This window comes from Pagrus pagrus (assembly GCF_965226575.1).
Source record: "Pagrus pagrus genome assembly, chromosome: 23".
Classification (NCBI taxonomy): domain Eukaryota; kingdom Metazoa; phylum Chordata; class Actinopteri; order Spariformes; family Sparidae; genus Pagrus; species Pagrus pagrus.
This window is the reverse complement of record NC_140205.1, coordinates 12,578,731-12,595,652: the sequence shown is the minus strand read 5'-3', so window position 1 is coordinate 12,595,652 and position 16,922 is coordinate 12,578,731. Positions and strand designations below refer to the sequence as shown.

The following is a 16,922-nucleotide window of genomic DNA, read 5'->3' as shown; positions in this document are numbered from 1 at the left end:
TTTCACCTCTTTCTGTTGATCAGCAACTGAAAAATGATGGATGGAGGGTCATTGTGCCATATTTCAAGGTAAAATAACATATTTGATAACCTGTTCCGTTAGACAATAGCTAACGTTAGCATTCAACTACTTCCCAGCTATCATTATTGTTTGATAGTGTTACACAATATGATAGGAAAGGCGTAAACTAACAAAAATATGGACATTGGACTGGAATTGGACACGTTTATTTGAATCAGGAAGTGAAACAAATGGGATGTCATTAATCGTTGATGTAAGCGAGGAATCAGCTGAGTGCTAACTTTAGCTGACAGGTTATTAAATATGTTGTTTTACCTTCAAACGTGGCCCGATGTCCTTCCAGCTGTTCTTTATCCATGTCTTTTCAGTGTCTGATCAAACTGGAAGCAACGAAATGACAAGAATTTGTCAGATTCCCTATATTTATACGACTTGCAACCTGGAACACAGCACTATGACGTTATCACAGCATTCAAGCTTCCCACCTTGAGCATGTTTTCCTGTTTACGACTTCTCTGAAAGACAATCGGGTGCGGTTTTGAGCATCCTTGAGAGTCATAAATGGTATACATGAAGGACACTGTCAAATCATCACAAAACCAAGATCTATATGTTCTGGTGGTGTTTCAGTCCGTCTGCGCTGACGTTAAAGACGCCTCTCCGTCGTATCTGGGTTGTGTCAACGCTGATGTGCTTCAAGCCAAGTTTGTGAGAGGAAGTGAGAGAAAAAGTTTCTACTCGTAACTTATTGAGCAGGCAGTTTGTTGGTATTCTGCATGGCAGGCCTTTGAGCACAGCCCGAATGCGTGATCATCGTTCCTGATTAGATCATGATGTGCTGCTCCGTCTGTCGTCAAGGATACTGTGGCCTTTGAACGTCTCGGAGAAGGAATAACGCAGCTGTAATTACCTGCCTAGAACTCCGAGATTTCCCTTTTAAAAGTTTATACTCAGATTAAATATGGAGTCCATACTGAGATGGCTCAGAGCTTACCTAACAACTTTCTATTTTCAGAGAGGAACGTGCGAACTGGCCAATTTTCTTTCAATCACAGCCATATAGGACATTATGCTAATGCAGCGTTTTAGGCTGCCTTTGAAGTGCAACGTTTTCCCCCTGCAGCAAGCTATTTTTGGTTAACCTTTGACTGACTGGCAGATCACGCTGACGGACTTTACCATAAAATATGAAACGGCCCGTCCAGCTGTTTGAACCCAGCTCGGCCCTCCTCGTCTTAAAGTTAACTGCCTGTCGGAGGATTTATTGAACGTGCAACCTTACAGGTATGACACCACTGTGATGCTGTATTGCCAGTTCGGTTGTTCAGACATCACAGATGATGAAGTAGGCATTTTGTTTGGGCAATATTCTGTAAGGGTTCAAATCCTGCTTCTCTTAAAGTTATACGAGTCTCTTCAATTTTATATGAGAGCGTGAGCCAGACATCTGTCCAGTGTCTCCTGTATACAGAGGCAATAGGGGGGGATGATGAAATTGGGGAGAAATGATGGAAAGCGGGTGATATAAACAATAAAAAAGATGGGGATAGGCCATAAATGACCCCACTGATGATGTCACCTCCAGTGGAAACGGCATTCATCACAGATTGACTTTCCTTTTAGTGGAAAGTGGAACAATAAGATGGAAAATTTCACATTTTTGTCGCATGCTGTTGACACACTTTTAGCTCCCTATATGTGTGTCCGTCAGCAAATCTGAGCTTATGGATGATCACAGGGCCAATTTAACCAGACTCTGGTAATACTGCTAATCCCACACTCAGACTGCAAACATCAGCAGCGGACGAGAGCAGGAGAGGCTGACAGATTGAAAATATGAGAACAAGAACAAAGGAAAATAATAAAAGAAATAGAAGCACCCCCAAAGTTCCTTAGGTGGTGATGTCACCCTTGAGGAGTCACCTTCAGAGGTCAGCGGAGAAAGCGGTGACCTCATTGGAAGGGGACGAGAGTGGACGGAGAGAAAAGGGTTAAGTGTTATCTGGGGGGCTGTATCTGGATCTGCTCCGACGCCCTTGACCGAACCACCATGGTCCTTGTACCTGCATGACTGGTGATAAGAGGGATGACGCATCTGCGCTCTCCGCTCATAGTCTTAGCTGTGACAGCTATTCGTCATGCAGACGCAGTGTAGCTGCCTCTTGACTGGGAGCTCACAGTTTGTCATAACAGACTCTATATTGCTACGTTCCATTGTAAAGTCAGTCCAGCTACAGCATAAGCTGTACTGACCTCTTGTAAACAAAGAATGACCCAAACATCTTTACAAGGAACACTTAAGTTAAGAAAATCTTCAGTATAATACCATGTTGAACACTGAGCGAGTTCCATCCCAGTGTATTGCTGAAGGCTGTCCTTACAAACCACAGACTGTACACCTCACACATGACAGCACGATACGCAGTTTCATATTAATATGCGACAGACAGACCACAATACAGTAGAACAATATTCTCTATGTAGGCATGTCCTCAGGGAATAAAGCAAATGCTACTATATGTTAATTTATACTGTGAAAGCGTATTAATATTCACCTCTATCTGCCAGAAATTTGTTTTGCAAATGACGTTTTCAGGGGAAATTGATTATAATTTCTGTTGTTTTCCAGAGAAGGAAGTTCTACTTTTCCGTACCACAGGCGAGTTGTATGGAGGTGGTCAAGTGGAAGCGATTGACAAAGTACAGGACTTGGAGCCTGATGACCAATTGTAGTTTTAAATGTGTTTAGCTTATACTTGACTCAGCTTTTGACTTAAGCCAAAAGCAACGTCTAGTGGTAAACTGTCAACAAAATACAACATGATGAGTCCTTCCAAATGTTGAATATTGTAAAGGGACACGTGTCTTAAATCATGGTACATAACCAGCGGTTCTTATCACACATCATCAAATAGAGATGCCACTTATACACGCGAATAACATGCCCTTTAGCATCTGTGTGTGACGTGCAAAGCTTTCCCTTTGGCGTTTATGTGCGACGCGCAAATTCTTCCTACCAGAAACCCTTTCTAACACGTGGTTACCGTGAAACTGCAAAAGTGGCAAAACAGTCTTGCATCACTGTTCGTGGGCTTTGGAGGGTCATGGATATGATGCCGATGGGAAACACCCCCCTGAAGTTTAGCTTCCACAAATCTGTCCAAAGAATTTGAAGTGTAGATTTCCTTACACAAAAAAATGTTCAGCGTGAAAACTTCTCATTACAGTTGAACTTTTAATTGTCTCATTCTTCAACTCACTGTCCACGTTTCCAATATTCCAGCCAAGACCCTGATCTTTCCCTGCCGTTAATCAACGTGCTGTGAGTGCTGAAACACAACCGTAGAAATGTTCATTGACAACTTTTCCTCATTATGTTGATGAAAAATGTAATCTGGGCGGCATTACGTTTCTGTCGAGATATATTTGCCGTGGCAAATTAGCATCCATTTCTAGCGTGACAGGTCTGTAATACCATCACTGCTCTGTCAATTTATCTTTACAGCATCTCTTCCATCTTCCATCCCCTTCGCTGCATCGCCCACCACGACCCCTCCTCTGTCCCCTCATCCCCGCGGAGAGAGGCCAGTTGGGCTGGAAGCTAATTTGAAGCCAATCAATACTAGTCTGTGTTTCTTCCTGTGTGTGTCAGCCCAGTGTCTAACTAGAGAGAGAGAGAGAGGGAGCATCTGTTTGGTGACTATCGCGCTCTGACTGTAAATCCATGGCGGCCACTAAACACCACTCCTCCGACCATTGTAGTGAGTGCAAAAGGCTATCTGATTGAATCCAAATGAGATTGATTTCGATGCCAAATCCAGTTGTCGAATGTGTGCACGGACAGAGAGCCCTCTCGGTAACTTGATTAACTGTAGGGGATGGCATTTAAACTCCTGTTTGCATCGATTTTTGTGCATTAAAATTTAGGGATTTGGGATTCTGCCGTTCGGCAGAACGTGTACAAACAGATGCAGCCACAACACACACGTCCTTCACTTCGCACACCGGTGCTCGGATACTGAATCTGCCCGAGATAAGACCAGTTACCTCCCTCCTCTCCCAGCCCCCTTCCCTTAAACAGCCAATGAGGACGCCGTCTGTTCATGAGCTGGGAGTAGGAGCAGGCATGTGTAGGCAGCCTCACACAGGAGGAGGTGTGTCTCCGCCAGCCAAAAGTGTGTGTGCGTACCAGTGTGTGCTCACACTGAGAAGAGGAGGTGGCGGAGAGAGAGAGGAGAGAGTGTATGTAGGCATGCAAGAAGTGAGAATCAGGGGAAGGAGTGACAGGCAAGAGGGAAAGAGAAGCGAGGTGCTTTTACTCGTCTCACCACTGATACACTCCCCACAAACACACACACTGAAGGAACTACACCCACAGGCTCTGCTATAGCAGTGAGCTCATACACGTGTGTGTGTTTGTGCGTGTGTGTGTGTGTGTGTTTCCTGCGCTCGGAGCGAGTGGAGGGGGATCTCTGAGGATACACGGATGAGAAAGAGGAGTGGGGGAAGCCAAGGAAGAGGAGCCCGAGTGTGTTTCGCCCCAGGGGGAGCTCACACACACCGCAGACAGCACACACACTCCAGCGGGCACTCGGCACTGTTTCCCTGACAACTAGAATGGGCTGCAATTTGTGCACCTTGCAGAAACGGGAGGAACACTACAAACTGCTGTATGAGATTGCACAGGTAAGTGGGGAGGCTTGTCATCAGTGTTGCTGAACTTGATGACGGCAGAAGGAGAGAAAGTGGAACAGGAATGGACCGAGGAGAGGGGTCTGGCGTGGAAAAAGCAGGAGAAAAATGGGGAGAGGGGACCTGATAGAAATGCATTAAAAAAGTGTGAGAAAGCCAGTGTGTCTGTGCGTACGTGTGTGTGTGTGTGTCTGTTCCTCTCTCCATCAAAGTGAGTGCAGCTAGTTATTTCTCCTCAGCAGCAGGAGATGTGAGAAGTTCAGCTCTTTTTCCCGCGCTGGCTCCAGGGGAATTCATCACATCTCCTCCTCGGCGCCCGCGACTGTCTAGAAGCGGCAAATGTGTTTTGCTCGCTCTCTCCTGTGTTGTCTGTCAGGACCGGACTCGCTTTTATTTTTCCATTCTCCTGACCCGATCTGACGGTTTTCACATTTATTCGTTGGATGAGTTCACTGACCTTTGGCCCTTTTTGTTTACAACATTTCTGCAATGTATAGGTAGAAATTAAACACCGGGAAACACTTTTACCTCCACAAACAATCATTTTGTAATTACGTGCATAGTAAAACACTGTGAATGTGTAACTTGTCTTCTTGTACTGGGCTTGGCTGGAATGTGTTGATTAGATAGGAAGTGTCAGCAAGTGTAAAGCTGCTGAAAAACACCTTCAACATGACGGTCTTTTGGGAAATAGAAGAAAATGATGTCTGTTCCCTGCTGTCAGCTGCATTTCAACCAGGTTTCCTCTGTTAATGTTGAATTCAAGTGCAGAGGAAGATAAGCATGTGAAGTGTATATGGATGTTTGTACAGTGGAGATATGGTGCTACATGTGGAGCTGATTGTGGGGAAACACGTGCGCCGGGTTCTCACTGTTGTTGAGTGGAGTACGAACGAACACGAAGCCAGCAGCAGCAGCAGCAAGCAGCGAGGACTCATTCATCATTTAGTATCGTACATGGTTACAGACAGCAGGGTAACTGGATACGGCATAATGAGACTGAGCAGTTCTGTTGAATGCTTAGTTTTGTGTACTGTTATCCATCCAAAGTGTGCAGTCGTGTCAGAAAAGTGTACATTTATAGCGTGGGTTGGGATAGAAACTCCCTGTTGACCGCTAAAGGTGACAATAACTGTCTCTTTTTGTTATCGGCTCCTTATAATGTAGGAGGTATATTATTCCATTGCTTCTAGACGCTGCGTTTGTGAACGTCACTCACACTGCTGCAGCCTCAAGCTCATTACGCTCTCTGACTAAATGCCCACATGCTTTAATGAGACGGTGGATATGTGTGTGTGTTGTCTGCCTGGATGGAGCGCAGGAAAATTAGCCCTGTCAGTTTGAGGAAACCCTAGAAGGTCAAGACTCCTTTTGTATTGTTGAGGTTAACGGAATAAACCGGCCAGAACAAAGGGATTAAGTGTTAACATGCTGAGCAGTGTATTGGTATTTGGCTGTTTAAAGACGTACAGCACCAGTGTCGCTGACTGAATTATGCTTATTTTAAGGAATAGCTTCAACATTTTGGTTTCTTGCTAAAAGTTAGATGAGAAGATTGATGCCACTCTCATGTAGCCTAGCGAGAGTAGCGGTTGGTTAGCTTCAGACAAGACTGGAAATGGGAGGAAACATCTCGCCGGGCTTTTTCCAAGGGTAAAGAAATCCACCTATCAAAACCTATAAAGTTAACTTTCTTGCTTGTTAAATCCATTAGCTTCCATCTTGTTTCCAGTTGTTAATGCTAACGTAGCGAACGGGCTACTTGATAGTCTCATATTCACCGTACAGACATGAGTCCTTTAAACACGTATTAAATTTAATGTGGCTAACTCAATTTAAATTATAAGTAATATAGTTTAAAGGAATAGTTTGACATTTTGGTGTCTTGCCAAAAGTTAGATGAGAAGATTGATACCACTCTCATGTAGCCTAACGAGAGTAGCAGTTGGTTAGCTGCGGACAAAGACTGGAAACAGCTCGTCCAGCTTTTTCTAAGGGTAATGAAACCCAACTACCAAAACATCTAAAGCTCACTATCTTGTTTATTGTAGGGACTTCTGTGTTTTGCTGGAAGCCTGTCGCTAGTTAACGTTAACGGACTCCAATTTCTAAACTAACGTTAGCTACTGGTGCTCTCTGTTAGCGGAGCGGAGAGAAGCACTGAGACGAGACTGGGAAGGTCGAACTTTTCTCGTCAAGGTACAATCTTAACATATGGCCAATAAAAAAAGTGATTTGTGCATATAAATTAAACCAGTTGTTTCATAAAGCCGATTTAAATCCATTCAAAAGACGAAGTTTTAAAAATTAGCACTTGCTGTGTAGCCTTCCCTCTTCTTTCCAGTCCTCTATGCTAACGTTACGTCACTACTGTACTTGACAGCTTCATATTTACTGTGTAGGCACGACAGTGGTGTCTATTTTCTCATGTAACTCGTGGCAGAAAAGAGAATAAGCATGCTTTACAAAATTTCTTACTCTGCCTTTAAGTTTGGACCCTTTTGACAGTATGTGCTGGATGTACTTATCTTACAGTAGACACCCACATATGGCACAAAAGATTAGAGCTATAAAACATCTGTAGCTCACTTTCATTTCACATAACGTAACAGATGTACGATTGTATCCTAAAGCGTAGTGTTAACAAGGATATTGGCTTGAACTAACATGAAAAGGACCCTTATGGTTTCCTTTCCATTTCCACATCGCTCTGTAGGTGTCCTGGCAGTGTGGCAGACGTCCAAGAATATTGCGAGTGTGAGCGAGCACACCCGCTTACTGTTAAACGCTCAGTGGTGTGTATGTGACGGTCGGCGGACACCTACAGTTCTCATTACCAGTGAGAAAGAAAGCGAGAAAGAGAGACGGAAAGAGAGGGAAAGAAAGAAAGAGAGCTCACCAGGCAGTAAGTGTGTCAGTGTGACTTTGTCCCGAAACTGAGGGCTGAGGGGATTCTGCAAATCCAGAGAGACTCCTCAACAATCCCTCTGTCTCTTCTCTCTTTTATCATCCCAGACTCATTTCTTCTCCTTCCTTTTCCCTGCTTTCTCCTCCGCTATAACCTTCATTAGTTTCTCTCCCCCTCTAGTCTTTCTCCCTCTCAGCAATCTGTTTCTCCCCTTTCTCCTTTTACTTTGGCACACACACACAACACTACACGACTCTAAAAGTGTTTTTGTTCTGTTGCACTTCCAACGGCGCTGCACAATATGACACCACCTGCTCATTATAACAGCGGAAACCAAAGGATGCTGATACTGTACCGGCTAAAGTAGGGATGAAACAGGTGCACAGTGGCATTGGACTGGACTCTCATTTGTCCTTTTTGTGTGTCTGTCATTTGCTTTTCTGCTGATGAAAATAAGGAAATAACAATTCACAATTCATCACGTTGTGGTATCATCAATCCGTTTTTGACAGCCTTATGGAGACAGGTGTCTAGTTGTGTTTGAACTCTGCACAAGTTTCAGAGCGGCGTGATGTTAATTATGTTAAATTGATTGAAAAAGATGTTATTTACACTGTTTTTAAAGCTGAAATCTTCATGGTAGCTGCTAAAAGGACCAGGATGAGTGCCAAGCTTTGAAGCCAGTTTTCGTAATGGCAAAACCGTGTAATTTCATCGTCACGTGATGCACTGGGGTCCAAAAAGGCTTTTTCCCATAAGCTAACATTGTGAAAGAAGCGTCGGTGGATGCATATTTTTGAACATCACAAGAAGATCCGGCTATTTTTGAGGCATTTTGGCTTCGTGCACCACTGAACAGCTTTCATAGGAATGAACGGGACTCCGTCTCCATGGCTGTGTCCAGATATAATTAAATGTCCTTGGTCTGAAGTGGGTGCACTGGCTCGCCCGAATGCAGAGGATGTAAATAACATCTTTTTGATGTGATTAGTAGAGTTACATTTTTTGTATTAGGTATAACTTTGATTCACAAATTTCTGCCACTGACTTTAAGCAAGCCGTCTTCATAGTGCCCACCTTTGAGGGGCTTGGAGAGCCGGAGACTCCAAAATGGAAGAAGCTAACGTAGCTTGTTGTTGTAGCAACCTATTTTATTACCAATTTTCATAATAAATCACATAATAAATGGTTCCTAGGCAGTTAGGAGACAGGAAGTAATGGCAAAAATACATTTTGTCTCAACTTATTGCTAAGTTAGTGACTGAGCTAACAAGCTTGCTAACTTACGACAAGCACTTAGCAAGATAGTAGACTGAGTGTCTGTTTCCTTCTTCAGTAAAACTCCTTATTGATGGACAATCCTGATCCAGAATTGAGTAAATGGTACAGAGCAGAGAACATAGAAGCTATTGTGACTAAAGCCAGCCTGGTCCCAACTGGCTAGCTCGTTAGTGGCTAATTAGCCATCAAGAGCAGTCCTGCCAATATACTGTAGCTAGCCCTGCCAGTATAGCTTTTATACATCTCAAAGCTGAAAAGACATGATTAATGTTTCTGTGGCGCGTCCCGATTAGGCCTTTGGGTGATGTGATATGTTTTTTGTGGACGAAACAATAACACTTCTACAAAACTGATGGCAGCCATTTTCGAGTTACAGGAGCCTAATGATTCCCCCGAAAATGGACATAATCTATAATGTTGGGAACAAACTTGTTTGGCACCTTTCATTGTGAAAAAGTAGCAGAGCATTTCAGAAGCCAATTCCAGCTTTAAGCCTGCAGGCTGCCTCAGTGTCTCCTACGCACACAGCGGCTATCTCTGTTCACACAGCCGCTCTATTCTGACAGGTCTGCTGGCTGCCCGACCCCGGCTGCCCAGCGGCCACCCAGAGATTTATGACTCTCGTCAGACCATTTACATTCAGCATTTCATTTGTGATTTGGTGTGTGTGCATCTCTGCACACTCGCGCCGCGGGGCTCCGTTCTTGGCTGTAGCAATTGCCATTCCATGTATTTTGCTCGTGGCTGTGTTAAATTGTCCCACAGCCTCTGGCCTCCGGAGCCTGACAGGACAGGTGTTTTGTCTTTTTAATTGTACCGAATTTAGCATTTTTTGTGACACACAACAATACCTTAAAGCATAAGTTAAGCTATTAGATGTTGAGCTCAAATAATAGTCAATATTGTCCCCTTTGTGCATATGTGGGGGTGCCCACTTGTGACCCAGGCCAATCTTTGGTGTGGGCCTGTCCTCCGGAGGCAGATGCTGTGCCACATGTCCAGCCTGTTAGACAGCATGAAAGGGGGCTAGACAGACACCCCTTCATCCCGCTGCCGCCTATGGTGTCCAGAGAGTGCCACACAGAGCAGGGGAAGCTGTGGTCAGACCCACACAGCCGTCACCTCCATATGGCTACCTCAGACCTGGACTATGACTTCATCCAGATAGGGATGTGAAATATGTTGGCGATATTGCTTACAGCAGCCCGAGAGAGTTTTGGAGATACGTGCAAAGCATAAAATGAAGTAAACTTTAGCAAAAAACACAAAATAAGTGATCCAAGAGTGAGCATGCATGTCTGGGATTCAGGGAATGGCGATCGATATAATCTGCTCCCAGATCTCACCTCAGATTGATGTGGTTGGGTCATAAAGTGTGCTACAGATGAGCAACAGGGGAAGGAGGGAGATGTTATCGCCAGATTCATCAGCTGTCCACTTCTCAGAACTCACTGCTGTCTTTCCTCTCTATTTGAGCTTTTTCCAGAAACTATCGAATGAAGTGACCTTTTCTATTTCTTCCTGCGTTTTTCAGACAAACAAGTTGTCTTCCCCTCTGTGCGGGTCAGTGAGTTTGACCTTTTCACCTGTGAGTGTAATTCCCCTTGACAAGTCTCTCTTGTCCACACACACAAACACACACACCTGGCAAAGTCCAAACAACAACTATCCCTGAAAGACACCTTTATTCTGTTTCCAGTCAGCATGCGCCTGTACCTGCATTTAAATATGGTGATCGGCCTTATTTGTTTTATGTACTTTACTTTCATTCCATCATAAGAAAGCAGTTAAAAAGTAAGAAATGACTGCAAAAAAAAAACAAACAAAACGCAACGATCACACTTTCAAAGCTCCGAGGTACTAAATAATAAACTTAGGCAATGATTTCCTCCCTAAAAATGTTAATCTAGCGTTATGGAAATGAACTCCGCCGCTGAACACGGATCATCTGGTGTCTTCCATCATGGTTATAGTTGCTCGTTGGAGCACAGCGTGGTGATAATACCACATGATTTAGGGGTGCATATGGCCTCGTCACTGTGGGTAACACGTCTTCTGGTCGCCGGCCAAAAATGGAAAGAGGAAATGGGTGATTATTCAGCGTCAGGTTAATGCCGGGTTAAAGGGGCACTATGTAGAAATTCAAACTCAGAATTTTAATATTTGCAATATTAATGAGGTAATAACTCAAACTCAGAAATATTAGTTTTTCCCACAACTGAAGAAACAAGCTGTTCTAAGGCCCCCAGAACACTGTTTGAAGCTAGAGAGGTGGCAGGGTCCGCCACATATAAACAAAGTAAAACAGTATGAAACCGTGTTGTCCTTTAAGGTCGGTTTATATAGAAATATGGAAACAATTGGAATATATTGATGAGGTATGTTTGATTGTACTGTAAGTGTTTCCTTGCAGTGTTTGACAAAAATCTTGAATTCTGCCCATTGATCTCCATGCTTAGCTGTCTTTCTTTGTGTATTTGGCTGTATGCAATCATACACACACACCACTTTTATTTGTGTGTGTGTGTGTGTGTGTTGGGGGGGTCACAAAGTCAGGGGAAGACCGGTCCCTCCGTGGAAGGGGGAACAGCAACAGTCGGCGTTTCGCTCCAGCGGCCAACGATCTCCCCCTGCGTTGGCTCTGATAAGCCCAGCATGAAAGCCCTTTCTGTGGGCAGAGTGACACTCCTCACCCCACCTCCTGCCTCCCCCTCTAGACCAGGCGAAGGATGCGAGCGTGATGCATTCACACACGGCAAACTACACGGCGCCGTTAAGAGGCAGATATGCCTGTTTGCACACACTGTGTAAGTAAAATCACACAGGGTCCAGCCATTCATCAGCTTTACAGCGTGTTTTCCTTTTTTTACGACTGTGTAAAAATGTCATTCGAGCTCTTAGCACCCGTCAAGAGGGCTTATCAGTTGTTATCTGCCTCTAGCTGATTACCATGCTCACCAATTGGCCAAGTGGCCTGGCCAAGATGATAGGAGGTAGGGGAGTAGGGTGGGGGGTGAGGGGGGAAATGGAAAGGTAGTGAAACAAAATAAGGAAAAGGTAGGAGACAGACGAGATGTGTGCCATCAATAAGTCCTTTAAATCCCCCTATTCTTCTCATTTCTTTCCCACCTCGCTCCCACCTCCTCCTCCTCCTGCTTCCATCACTTATCAGTCGCCAGACACAGTTTCAAGTCCGTTCCGTTCCACTGCCCCTGTCTGTCTTTATGCCTGTTTGTCACTGTCTGTCTATCCGACTCATTAATACACTTTGGCGTGACCCCGCCCTCCGAGGTGCCACGGATGTTCTCCGCGGGTTGCAAAAAACCCTGGAAAGAAAAATAGAGTGATGGAAGACACGGCGACTGTCTTGACTGTCTGTCATTCACGTGCTGGAGAGAGACACTAATTTTCTCTTGTCTCGCTGTGAATGCTGTCAGCCAGCCACTGCTATAGGGTTTGAAACCAACCTTGTGCCAGAATAACCCAATAATAAACCTTATGGCCACACGCCGCAGGCAATGTTTTGTCAGGTTAGACAGATGTTACGACGAACCATCTGGAGCCGTTATGGATATGTTACAGGCATTTGCTGCTACAAAACTGCACACACACGCAAAATATGCACACATAAGTTCCCCTAGATATTTAGCCGTTGCAGGGGGAAATGCATACAACACAACTTCTGAGACATAAAACCCCCCAAACTCCCAACATATTAGCATACAATTCCTCTCAGTCAGATCTTTGCGAGAGCTTTTTGGCGGCGAAGGCTCAATTCTCATCTGAGACCAAATGTCAGTTATGCTTCAAAACAGAAAACCTCCACTTTCTTCCTTTGCCAAGAATTTCTCCATCACGCATCATCATTTGGAGGAGGAGGCGGTATTTGTTACAGCTGTGAGTCGTGAGCATTTACAGCCCTTTGCTTGTAATCTCAGTGATGATGTTTCCTCTGACAGCCATCATGACATCTGCTCTACGGCACTGTCAAAGCCAAATAATGCTGCAAACACGAAGGCTGTTAGCTACAGGCTTAAAGATGCACGGTTGTGCTGCCACTGCCATGTGCGGTTTGAACCCACAGGGTGGATCCAGGTGGTCTGAAGGGAGATTGGGTTACAGCAGGACGCTGGTGTTAGATTCCCACTTAACCAACTTGGGTTCAGGAGTCATTAGGCCCACTCAGAGCCTGGCATCGAGTCCAGTTACAGATAGAGTGACACTAAACCATCTGCACAGTAGGGGGGATGATTACATTTAGAGCGGGGTGTAACCATAAGCCTTGTGTTGATATGGGAAATGCCCCTCAGGAAGGAGAGTGACCAGAGCACTGTGGATGGGTCTTTGTTGATGTTGTTGTTGTTTGAGAAAATGTGTTGTTGCTTATATTAGTGCAAGTTCATTCAATCTTGTTGGGTTTGGGGGATGTATGAATTATCTCTGTAAATGCAGAGATCACAGCAGCTGTTTAACATCATGTAAGATCACTTGAAGAGTTACCTGCCTTTCAGTTGAGAACATTTGCTGACTGTGGTCGAGGAATATCTTTTGTTCAATCTCATTTCTCTTGTTAGGGATGGTAGGTAGTTTTCCCTAAATTGCAGACATGTCCATGTCCAGAGTCTTCAAGCAGAAATCCTCCGGAGATGTGTATTTTGGGGGAATAAATGAAACGTTCAAGAACAATCCAACACTGTGTGACCCATGGGTATGTTCCCTGATCTGATGGCCACTGATTGTCTGCCAAAACTACGGTTAGACTTTCTACTTGGTTAGGTTCAGGGGAAGACTGTGGTTCGGTTTAGAAATCTACACACAAGGCCCACATTTTCTGGACTTTTCAACTATTTCACTTGGTCTTCTATCAGTGGATGGCATTTGTAAGTGTAGATCTTTCTGCTACATTTAGCTCTTTCACAACTTCTCACCCATGTTGCCTTAAAGGTCCTATTTGTCCTATTTTTGAGTCTTATTCAGAACTTGCCAAATACGGTATTATAGGACGCTGGGAATTTTGAAAAGTTGGCATTGGATGTGAAAAAAAACCACTTGTCAATCTCCAATATACATGTACGGTAAAGTATGTAGAGTTGAATGTTTCCATTCAAACTGATGACATGTGGGCCACAAGAAGTTTAAAATCAGTCCCATCTTCTTTGCATACGTTCTTAATCAGTCATCGTCATTTCAACATTCTTCACGCCCTTTTTACATGGAGGCTCGCACAAATTAGGCGTGTGACCCATTTTGAGAATAAATGCTTTGATTTAAAGAGTCAATCTGTGATACAGTCTGAAAATTACCCAAACGCAGTCACTAATCATCATCTGACTGATAATACATTGGTGGCGGATGTGATTAGCCATTCACTCATCATATTGTAGGCTAATGGGAAGTCTTGATTGAGGCGGGTTGAATGAGGACTAAATTGCAACAGTGTGTTTCTCCCACTTAACTAACCAACCATGTTTGGGGATGAAGGTATTTTTCATCGCAGGAAGAGCTGTTTTCGCCCGCTCACAGTTAGCAGAGTGTGAAGTCGTTTTTCTTCTCCACCAAAGGGCGGACCGGGGAAGCTTGGTGTTATGAATAATGCTAATGGGTTAGGTGCTTCCAGTGAGCATAAACATGCATCACTTTAAATGAAAAAGGCAAAGGTTTGGTGGGGGGGAGGGAGGGAGGAGGGGAGGGGAGGGAAAGGATGGTAAGTTCAGACTCTAGGCTTCTTAAAAAAAACAAAACATAATTTTATGCAAAAAGCAGCACATAAATCTTTGATTTTTTTTTCCTGCTCCCCAGTAAAATGTTTTCACTTTCCAAGCTTTAGCATGTTTTGCTAATTATGCCCCTGAATCTGGAGCTGGCTCTGTTGCCTTCAACCAAATCTGGGCTCATGTGAATAATAAAGATTCACAGCAAGAATACATTCAATAAGGATGTCCCCTTTTTTCAATATACTGTAAGACGATCATTACCCCACTTATTTATGGTGAAGCTGCTGTGGATTAATTCATGACTACAGGATTATGGGTCCCGTGCCCAATATTCTTTCCTCTAGAGTCCTGTCTGTCTGAACTCACAGATTAATGATAAAGATTACAAACGTGGCATTGCTTTTCTAATGTTTCAATGGTTCACAGCTGATAGGCTCTGCTAATTTTCCACAGTCTCAGTCAGCTACCATCTCTTTTTCTGTCTTTCAACCCCTGCTAGTGTGTCCGTATAGTTACCCCACTATTATTTGGTTGCTTGCTACTTTTTTGAAGGTCTATGGCACAGGAAATAAACTATTTCAGGTCTACTTCACTTTTTAATGGGATCTGGTGATGAGAAATACAGCCATATATCACCAGGCTCGTTCTTTAAGCCACATACAGTACAAGAATAGATGACATGCTTGGATGGAGAATGTGTTGTTCAGCTTCCCCATACATAAGAGTAACACATCACCTCTTTGTGAACCCAGCAGTCTGGATGAATTATGAGGGTCTAATCGGTGACCCCCGAGAGCCTAATTCAAACTCAGTGCTAGTATGTGTCAAGGGGCTGGAGGAAGGGCCACTGTATTGTTCAGCCCAGCTCGCTGGCTGTTGTTTTAATGGCAGATGAGAGATTAATGGCGATCTAATGACTGTGGGGAGGACACAGCGCAACAATAGAGTCCTGGTACGACGCAGGCCAAGTACATTAGTCAGTCAAGGCAACTGTCTGCATGGATGCACACACGCAGACACAAACACAAAAGCATACATGCGCACACATTTGGTTTATCCCCAGGCGCACAAACACGTTGGTGTGTACAGACGCACGCAGAGTGCAAATGAAAGCGACTTCTATTGATTTGTCGCTAAAGAAGTTTTGCACTCATCTGCCATCAGTGCACCCCGTCTCATCACGTGCAAAACAAACCGAGCTAATTCTCAACCCGCCAACCCCCCAATGTGACAAAAGAAGGCTAATTTATGCATTGGCGACATGGTGTGCGAGGAATAAGAGTGTGGCAGCGGGGCTGGATGCTCACTCGTGGATCGCGGTAATTGTGATTTGGTTGCTAGGATGTTGAGGGTAATGAATGTCTTGTTGATGCAGTTTGTCATAACCCGTGCCATCCGCGGCTGCTTGAGGACACAGAGCCTATTAGTTAAACACAGACACACTGGCCCTGCCATGATGTACGAGCCCAGCAGACAGAAGGCATTAGTCATTTTATGAGCCAAAATGAAGAAAACTGCCAGGCTACAGTTGATGTTGAATAAGATTGTGGATTAAAGTAGGCAGTGTGAAGCAAACCTCTTGACTTCTGCCAGTGGGTTTTTAGTCATTTCATCTAATAGCATACTGAGGTACAAATTAGGGGACAGAATGTTTTAATTGGATTTGATAATGCCTTCGATTACCTCTGCGATCATACCGTAGGAGGTTGTTTTCGCTTGAAAGTATCACTGGCACTCCTGCTATTGTGGTTGTCTTATGAATAAACGAAAAAATACTTGTATTGTGTTTCCAAAAAAGCCAAACACATGACAAAATCATGTTTCATTCCCAGGTTTTACCAGTGGGAAGTAGCTGTATTCATGAAGCCTAATTGAAAGGAAGCCCGCCTTGAATATGGAAGTGGCACAAAGAACAGGAAATGAGAGGGTTCTTAATGCGTTCACTGACAGATGATAACCTTTGATTTCCCCCCACTTACATCAGAAATGGCTGCTTGGAATGACAGTCACAAGTCAACAGTGTGTGATGTGTGTGCGTGCGTGTTCCCACCGCTGGTGTTGTTGCGGCGGGGTGGGGAAAGACAGACATGTGAAGAGCGAGAGGAGAGAAAACCCTCGAGACACACACAAAAAGCACATAGGTAGAAATAGAAAGCGTTGTGCTGTCTGCTTTTAGAGTGCTTTGGCAAAATACAGCCTTTTCTTTTTACCCACTGAATCTAAATGAAATGGGCCGACTTACAGTGACAATGACAGACAAAAAGGAACACGCTGACAGCAAGACAAAGAAAAAACGTCCAACATAA

General features: G+C 44.2%; 1 protein-coding gene across 1 annotated transcript in view; it reads left to right on the top strand.

Moving 5' to 3' along the window:
- Window positions 1-4,244: 4,244 nt before the first annotated feature.
- Window positions 4,245-16,922, top strand: part of pdzrn4 (PDZ domain containing ring finger 4) — a 36,518-nt gene continuing 23,840 nt past the window's right edge. The window contains exon 1 of the mRNA XM_084345716.1: window positions 4,245-4,707. Coding sequence (XP_084201842.1) covers window positions 4,639-4,707 — 69 coding nt within the window. The 5' untranslated portion in view covers window positions 4,245-4,638. The remainder of the gene's footprint in view (window positions 4,708-16,922) is intronic.